The following is a 9,676-nucleotide window of genomic DNA, read 5'->3' on the forward strand; positions in this document are numbered from 1 at the left end:
AAAGGTTGCCCCACTTTGATCTGGTGCTGACCATCAAGCAGGCCACTGACCACTGAGCAGCAGTGGCCTGACCGTCAGTGGGTATGCACTAAACATATGGGGAGCACATAAATACATTTGAACTAGAAATGTTAGAGGCATGTAGGGTGCATGTAGATATGCCACATAACGCCTGTCCTTCAGATTATATCATTAGTAGATGTATTGTCATTGTATCAGTGTGTGTGTGACCCCGAAGTAGTTTCAGTTGTAACTCTTGGTAAGAGATTTCCTTAATTTTCTCAGGAATAGATTTTGATATTTTTGAACTATTTTTTCTATGCTGTGTACAACATCAGATGAGGACCATTGTCTTTTGTGAAAGTAATGAAGTTCTTCTGAGCAGTGATTCAACATTACCTAAAGTACATTATTTTCACACTTTTCTTTGTTTCTCATATCCTTTAAAATATTGATGTCACTTTTTAATGTGACAGTAGTGATAATGGAGCTTTCTTTAATGGAGTTTGTTGTCAACTTCTACCCTGGAAATGGGGATTTTTTTATTTTCTTCTTTGAAAGACGTCATTAATGTGCAGGAGTGTATCTAAGACTGTTTGCCCATTTTCCAGGCTGTCAATTCAAGGACACTATCACTAACTTGATCCAAGTAAAAATATAAATTTTGTTTTAAATGCTGGTAATGGCAGTTAGATATGACCGACTAAGGCAGCTAAATCAGAAGGCCCTTTTAACCCAAATAGTTAATTGCAATAATAGATCCTTAACGGCATTGCAGAAAGAAAAACCTGTAACATTGCTTTTGTAGGCAATTGATACTATATTGGCTGAGTATTTTATATTTTTTCATTTCATTAGTAAATATTAGCTGTTTTATATATTAGATTATCTTAAATAAAACAATTTTTCCAGTGGCAGTTTTTTACAAACAGGGATCTCTGGCATTTTATATGAAGTAAAATAAGTTTAAAGCGTTAACATAAAAACAAACAAACCTGTAAGGCATATGTATTGGCCATCGCCAAAGCAGATTAACTTCCATATGAATTTTAAGTGAAATTATGTTTCCAAATAGAATAGAAGTTTTGAAGTGTGGATGACCCTGCTGTAATCCTAACCTTAGAATAGAATGACAGAGTTTTCATTTTTATCACCTTCATCTCATGTTTCCCGGGTTCCTTTTCTCAGGGTGCATTTGAGAAGATCTTTTCTCTCTGGCCATTGTCCAAGTGCTTTGAGCTGCAAGGGAATGTGTATGAATGGTGGTTCAGATGGAGGTTAGACCGTTACGTATGTATTTACTCTGTCCTATTTTGCCATTTCCAGTTATACCATTAGAAACTGACTTGAAATTTTGAACTTTTTTTCTTTTGCTTCAGGATAAATAACCATGCTTTAGTTAGTCAAGAAGTTCACTAGCACCCTTTTCCCAGTATGATATACCCATGGTATACATGTGCATTTATATCCACAGAAAAAATGGTAGAAAAAGTTGACAAAGTAGCATTTGTCTGAGTTGTAACTTTGGTTTTTCATAATCCATCACATGTTCACATCAGCCGTTCAAACAGCAGGTACTGGACTTTAATATGTGCCCTATGTGGCATGATAAAAGACATGCCACCAGGCTTCTAATAAGCCTTGATAATCTAGTTTGAAACCCAAGATCATGATTTCTAACAGAGTATCAAACTATGCAGCCTGAGTTTTGTGGGAGAAAACTTGAAGAAGGAGGAATGCTTTGGATTACCCCATTAATATAATCTTGAAACATGATTAATACTCAGTTAAGATAATGTAAAACACCTAGCATAACACTTGGAACGTGATACATACTAAATAATTATTCATTATTTTACTTCACTCCTGCTCCTTTCCCTTCCATTTCTGACAACTTTTTCCTTTCAACAGGGTATTCTAAGTGAGCCATTTAGCGTACAATTCAGTGCCTATTTTGTACACTTTCAAAAGTACGTTATATTTCCAAACCCACATCTTAACAAAAATGTTTGCTGAAGTCTTCATATATAGTGATTTTAAATTCTCCACATTTTCAGTAGAGTATTCTACTGTAACGACTGTCATGGTCTGTTAGGCTGCTGTAACAGAATACCCCGGGCTGAGAAAATCCTCAAGATCCAGTGTCTTTCTGCCCGTTCTGGCGGCCCCAAGGTCCCCGGTGGAGGTGCCCACAGGTGAGGTGTTTGATGGGCACCTACTTCCTGTTCACAGACAGCTGATTCTCACTGTTCCCTCCCACAAAGCAAGAAGTGAGGGAACTGTCTCCAAAATCTCTTCGAAAGGGCACTTTGTGGTGCTTTAACCCCAAAGATCTCACCTCCAAAACTGTCATACTGAGGACATGTACTTACTGAGGATGCAAACATGCAGTCCATTATAATCATTAAGTCCTTAAAGAGGAAAGTGCATGTGTTCTCTGGCCCATTAATATTTTTGCCTCTTTTACATGTATATATGCATAGTTATACAGCTATGACTTGCTGTTGTTATTATTTGTTTTATCTGACTGAAGGGACCAGTATAAATTATGTTTTTTCTTTGTTGGGTGCATTGAAACTTTATCATCTATTTTTATGAGTCTTTGTGCTATCAGTTTTGAATTGTCCTTGTGACTTCAGTTTCTGCAAAGACTTGAAATTTCAGTGCTGCTTAAAAACGCCAGACCTTCACGCTTTTAACCTACCTGCTTGCATGCCTTACTCCATCAGCAGAGCCGCTGTTGAACAGAGTGTTTCTGTTTCTGCAGGTTGTCTTCCATGGGATGCTGTTTGCTTTCATTTATCTGGCTTTGCAGAAGCGTCAAGTTCTTTCTGAAGGAAAGGGTGAACCTCTGTTTTCAAACAGAATATCAAATTTTCTGTTGTTTATCTCAGTAGTTTCTTTCTTGGTAAGTTTTAAAATGTAATCTAATTTGTGAAAATTACTAAATGTAATAGAAAATTAAGATGTGGGAAGGAACCAGTTATTTTTTAATAAATCTTTAATCTTTAAATTATTTTTCCCTCTTATTTTTAAATTAGATATAACTTAAACACATATAAAAGTTAAAATAAGAATAACTTAGAACTCAATGAAGAAGGAATTTTGAAAGTTGTAGGAGTGGGGTTTGGCCTGCATTGAGGACTCTGCGTGGGTCTCCTGCGTGCCTTTCAGGGTTCCCAGCCTTGCTCTTCTCCCAGTTTTCCCTTCCTGCTGAGCTGTACCATGGGAGGCAGCAGAGATGGCTCAGTGCATCCCTGCCAGCCCGGTGGGAGACCCGGGCTGAGCTCCCACATCCTGGCTTTCGCCAGGCCGACCGCAGCTAGTTGGGAGTTTGGTAGAGCAGACTAACGTGTAAGAGATGGCGTGGGTGTGCTCGCTCACTCGCTGTTTTTCTCTCTGCACACATACATGCATGCACACACACATATATTGGAAAAAGTGCAATGTCTGATGTCGTATATAAAGAGCCATCACTGCCTTGTGGCTAGTGTTTCCAGAAAAATCACAGACTTGTCCTCCTCTCCACTCTCCTCTGTTTGCTCAGTTGTGTGAATTCTATTCCAGTGATCAGCAAACCTTTGGACAGTTTTTGCCAATGCTTTTTTATGGTACAGTGAAACACAGGTTATCCACAAAGAAAGCTATGAGAAAACAGTGGGAATTACGCTCTTCCCCACTCCCCTGGGTTCGGGAGCTGATCTGTCTGTTTTGGTTTTAGACCTACTCCATCTGGGCCAGCAGTTGTAAAAACAAAGCAGACTGCAATGAGCTGCACCCGTCTGTTTCTGTGGTACAGGTAATTATCTTGACCTAGAGACATTGTCACTGCTTAGCTCTTGGTGAGAACATTGTCCTTAGAGGCAGAGAGAATTCACACTCCAGGAAATGTTACCTCATTTTCCTGCAGCCTGCCTTCTGAGGCAGTAAGATTATCAAAATCTCTATGTCAAATACATAGAAATGACCTAGCTCAGTTTCTGCCATTTAATGTTCACCTGGAAACTGATTTTCTCATAGTTGCTTTTCCATCACTTACTACCACTTGCCTACCAAGTGTTAAGTACATTCTTCTGTTGATGAATCTTTCCTTCCTAAACTGGTTACTTCATGAGACTATAAGTTGAAGTACTGAAAAGTGCAAAATCGCTTTACCTGAAAGCAAAGGAAAAGGGGAAAGGTGAGCCACTGAGCCCCAAACCTGAAGATTCTTTGGGTGGACAGGGGCATGCAGAGAGAAAATGGACTACCTGGGAACTAGGGTCGAGAGTCCATTTCCCAGGCCATGCAGCACAGACAGGAAGGCATTCCTGATCTGATGCGCTCTCCACTGACGTGGCCGTCAGTGAAGGAGGATTCTGCAGACTGGCATAGGAGGGTGTTGCCAACCAGGCGGATCCTCGGGCCCTGCAGAAAGTTCACAGAAGAGCTGAATTCAAGGATGAGCATTTTTTGAAAAACAGAAGCTTCAAATCTTTGCATAGGTTTTTCATAATGCACATTTTTCCCATGAACTTAACTAAGTTGCCATGTACTTTATAGAAGGGACACTGTTCTGTCATGGCATTTCATTCAGTTTTTTTGTATGTCAGCTTTTCCAACACTAAGGGCCTTGGGAAGGTTTCTATGTTTCCCAGCATGTCTAAAATAAAACAGTCAGGTAAAAGCTCAGCCTGCATTGGTATGATAAGCAGCATAGTTTGAGAGACTCAGATTGATTAATCTTAAGGACTAAAATAACTTGGTAAAACTGCCTGTTTTATAAAACCATTGTATACATGTCAAGTTCAAGGACATAAAGATAGTGCAATTACCTTAAGGAAGGCTTCATGCAAAATGCATTTTAATAAATAGGTTGTTAATGTTTGCCTGTGTGGTTTTTCTTTAGATTTTAGCCTTCATCCTTATAAGAAATATCCCTGGATATGCCCGTTCAGTTTACAGTTCATTTTTTGCTTGGTTTGGGAGAATTTCATTAGAGGTTGGTACATTAATATTTTGCTTTTGCTCTATTTTTTACAGTCTTGTGTCCTGGATGTATTCCTGGATGTATTTGTATATATGTATGTGTTTACATATGAAAAAATATGTGTGTGAGTGTGAGAGAGAGAGAGAGAGAGACTCTGACATACTTCCAACTTAAATCAAATCTCCTTTTTATGATTTTACAGGGGACAAGACTTAGGCTTTCTTATCAGTAAAGTTTCTTAGAATGTTCCTAAAACTTTTATAGTGACTAAATGTAGATGACTTTTAAAATATTCTCATGTTGTATTAAATATTTTAGCATAGCCACAACCAAGCTGCCAGCATCAGGAAACAAGGATATGAGACCACAATTTGATTAAATGGAGCTGGAAATTTATTCAATATCTACCTCTGTAATAAAGATCTTACTAGAATGTATTTTATTGATGCTTACAACAATCAAATTCACCTTATTATGTCTGGATATTGTAAGAACATTTTCTGTGTGAAGCAGTACTAATTTACGCACAAAACCAATTCAAATAATAGGTTTGGGAATATATACTGATTAGAGTAAGCTCTGTTATTTGAAGTAAAATATCTTAGAATTAATATTGTGAACATGAAAGGTATATAATTTATTAAATTGCCTTTTAAGATAGGAAAAATAAAAAAAATTTTCTTTGAGCTCTTGAGTAAACAGTCTAGTATTTTCTTCAATAATAACAGATTGTGTGGAGGCAGACATGGGCTGTGCAGGGGCCTTCTCAGGGTAGTAGTGAGGTGGGATCCAATGATTCTGGAGAAGCTTTCCAACACTATTATGCCATCCATTAAATTCAGAAAAGCTAATTCATATGTACCCTCTCTACATATCTAACTTTCAGTATCTTTTTCTCCTAGCTGTTTATCTGCCAATATCACATATGGCTGGCTGCAGACACGAAGGGTATCTTGGTGCTCATACCTGGAAACCCTATGCTCAACATCATTGTCAGCACTTTTATATTTGTCTGTGTGGCACATGAAATTTCTCAGATTACTAATGATCTTGCACAAATTGTTATTCCTAAAGATAATGCAGCTCTCTTGAAAAGATTGGCTTGTATAGCTGCATTTTTTTGTGGACTCCTCATCTTATCATCCATTCAAGATAAATCAAGACATTAAATTCCAAAAAAAATAAATTCTTCAGGCTTACATTGAGTCTACATAGAGGACGGGAGCATCTCTCTGGATGTGGAAACATAAATATGTAGCAGCGGGACCGTCCAGTGACATTGTCGCCTGTGTGGCTGTGTATTTTGGACATGTATATATCCTTGTGAAATACGGGGGAGAAACAAGACGTGAACCAGAACACATCATAAAGAACTGCATGTGAAAAATGTTTTCTACTGGATCAATATTTCCATTTGTAAATGATTTTAAGTTACCGTATGAAGGCAGGGAAATGATTACCTTCCTAGTAAAAAATGCAGATGATTTAATTAGCTTAGGCAACACCACCAAGTGTTTTTGACACTAAACTTGTGGTAATGAGACTGTCTTCATCACTATTTCATCATGGGACTTCCTACATCGTTGGAAACTTTGTTACCCAAAAATGACTGCAGTATTGTTTGCTTGTCATACGTGCGTGGTATGGAATGCTAAGCGGTATGCCTTTATTCATGTATGTTCATGTCTGATACTCTGTTTTCTGCCATGTTTTCCTCCGTGTGGCTTTCAGTGATGCAAGGCGAAGTCTTTGCCCACTTTGTCTCACAGAGTTGTTCTGGGGCTCCATGACAGGGTTTTGTCATTGTTGATGTTGTCGCTGCTTCTTTGTATAAAAAGGCCAAATTTTCTTTCTTGCCCAAACATTTACTTTTTTTCCCTTTTTGAAGCTATACCGGTGTACTATCAGATACCCTGTGGATCCATTTCATGTGCTTTACCCGCCTTAATTAATTTTGTATATTATTTCCAATGTTTGGAAAGCTCTTTATGGCCGTTTTGGTATTTCTTATCACGGTCCTTCCTATTTTATACATATTTATGAACCTAAACTCACTCGGTGTAGAAGACCACATTGTTATGATTCAGTTCTACGACCATACTTAGAATTTTAAGTAAATTGATGACTTTGGGCAATAAATGTTTTCATTTTGTTTTGTCTTTACAAGCCAACTGTTAAAGGTATACATTTATTTATCTGTTGTACATATTTGATTATGATTTTAATGTTTGAAAGATTGCACTTACTTGCTTTTATGATGTGTGGGTTAAAATATATTTTCTGTTCAGTATGTGAAAATATGGAGTAATTTAAAAAGTAAATAAATGTTCTGTGGATGCTTATTTTTGTATTAGCAAAGTGTCAATTAAACCATATGTGTTCTTTTAAAAAAAAACTTTGGATCCATTGATTGGTTCAAATTTCTATCTCGGGGCTCGGCAGCGTGGCCTGGTGGATAAGGTCCTCGCCTTGATCCCATATGGCCGCTGGTTCTAATCCCGGCAGCTCTACTTCCTCTCTTTCTCTCCTCCTCTCAGTATATCTGACTTTGTAATAAAAATAAAATAAATCTTTAAAAAAAAAATTTCTATCTCATTTTGACTTACATTTGCTTTTTCTTTTTTTTTAAATTATTTATTATTTAACTTCATTAATTACATTGTATTATGTGACACAGTTACATAGATACTTGGATTCTCCCCACCCCTCCCCAAACCCTCCCACCATGGTGGATTCCTCCACCTTGTTGCATAACCACAGCTCAAGTTCAGTTGAGATTCCCCCATTGCAAGCGTATACCAAACATAGAGTCCAGCATCTTATTGTCCAGTCAAGTTCAACGGCTTCTTGGATATACCCTCTCTGGTCTGAAGACAGAGCCAGCAGAGTATCATCCCAGTCAATTGAAAGCTCCAACATACCATCAGCAAAAATTTACATCATTATGGAATTAATTGACATAGTAATGAGTAACCAGTATGTTAAAAGTAAATGCGAGTTCCCAGCCACCTTCTGTGACCACCTCACCTATACTTCAATTTTAGTTTATACACAACATATAACATTCAAAACATAACATGTTATACATAACATCATATCATCTTAAATTAAGGCAAACATGTGGTATTTAACCTTTTGGGATTGGCTCATTTCCCTTAGCATTATGGTTTCCAGTTTGGCCCATTTGGCCACAAAGAACTGCATTTTGTTTTTTTTAATAGCTGAGTAGTATTCCATGGAGTAGATGAACCATAGCTTTCTTATCCAATCCTCTGTTGATGGGCATTTTGGTTGCTTCCATGTTTTTGCAATTACTGATTGTGCTGCTATGAGCATAGGAGTGCATGTTGGTTTCTCATAAAACAATTACATTTGCTTTTTCAAACTCAGTATTGAGACGTAGATTTTGAGGTGGTGGTTGAATAAGGGTTAGTTTGGTTTACAGGGAAGTTTTACTCACTGTGGTTTATTAATAATTTTACATGAAGATTTTCAGAATGTAGTTATTCCTCCTTGAGCCAATGATCTCTTCCCCGTAATTGAAGGATATTTCTTGCACCGAGTGTGTGTGCTTTCCTTTTCTCTCCTTGTGCCCTTAGTCTTGTGACATTTTCCAGATAGACAATTGTGATGATTCATTGCTCTGCCTCCTGGACTACAGCCTTGTAAGTGGAGAACGGTGTTGTTATAAATCAAAAACTTCCAAGTCCTGTGGTCACATGATTCTTGCTCATGTAGCTTGCCAATGACTAAAGTGCATTTTAATTTAGCTTGTAAGTCTTATCACTTGAAAAAGATTCTTCCTGATAAAACAATTGAAAAAGAAAGACAACCAATATCTTTCAAATTTTTGGAGCATTTATGTCCTCCAATAATGATACCAGCTGAAAACAGGCTTTTCTCTCCTAGTTGGACTCAGGCCTAAAATTTATCTCGTAATCCTTGTTTCTTTTTAACATAAAATTTTATAATAAGTAATATAATCAAAATGTTATATTTTAACTAAAATGCATGATATTTTCAGTGTTCTTATTGGATATATTTATGTATAAGAGGTTATTATGAAAGTTGCCCGATGGTAGGACCTACACGTGGCAAAAGTATTGCTCTGTGCATTTTCTCATATACTGTCTACTGAGATAAATCCACAAAGGTTAGATTTTCTGTAATAGAAATCACATTCACAAATCTCCCATCTGGCTCCAAAAAGATACTTATTTGACTCAGTTCCACCCTCAGCCTCCCCTATTTTCTTGAAACCTTCTTGTTTTTGTGGCTAGCCAATAGAAGCATTAAAAACAGCCTGCACCCAAAGCCACTTATTGTACTTAGAATGACACCATGTTGTTCCCTTTAGGTGCTGGTACTTTATAACACTGTCACCCCACTATTCTATCTTACGGTGTTTTCAGTTAAAATGTTAAAGATGGGTAGTTTTTCCCCCACAAATGCCACAGAAAGCTGTTGTAGTTTGGTATCAGATTAACTTTAGTGATAACAGGCATATCCAAAATTATTTTTCACTAGATTGTAAACCATCAGGATAAATAAATAAAGAAATGACCTAGGGCAATTGCTTCCTGTAATGACCACTGATAAATGAAAGGTAACACAGCAGAAAATGTCTGCGGTTCCTCGGAATTCTCTAAATTGGGTCTTTCCCCATCCCCAGCCTAGCAAGTCTTTGGAAAACCAAATGTTCCTTTT

General features: G+C 37.4%; 1 protein-coding gene across 3 annotated transcripts in view; it reads left to right on the plus strand.

The window, feature by feature from the left end:
- CASD1 (CAS1 domain containing 1) overlaps positions 1-7,311 on the plus strand; it is a 41,559-nt gene extending 34,248 nt beyond the window's left edge. Inside the window, exons 14-18 of one of the 3 annotated variants that reach the window (XM_058678232.1) lie at positions 1,189-1,290; positions 2,768-2,908; positions 3,722-3,799; positions 4,889-4,981; positions 5,872-7,311. In XM_058678232.1, the coding sequence (XP_058534215.1) occupies positions 1,189-1,290; positions 2,768-2,908; positions 3,722-3,799; positions 4,889-4,981; positions 5,872-6,138 (681 nt within the window). In that variant the 3' untranslated portion in view covers positions 6,139-7,311. Of the gene's footprint in view, positions 1-1,188; positions 1,291-2,767; positions 2,909-3,721; positions 3,800-4,888; positions 4,982-5,871 lie in introns of those variants that run through there. The other 2 variants (XM_058678233.1, XR_009247279.1) reach the window with 2 other exon arrangements.
- The last annotated feature ends 2,365 nt before the right edge of the window (positions 7,312-9,676 follow it).

This window comes from Ochotona princeps, chromosome 20 (genome assembly GCF_030435755.1).
Source record: "Ochotona princeps isolate mOchPri1 chromosome 20, mOchPri1.hap1, whole genome shotgun sequence".
Taxonomy (NCBI): Eukaryota; Metazoa; Chordata; class Mammalia; order Lagomorpha; family Ochotonidae; genus Ochotona; species Ochotona princeps.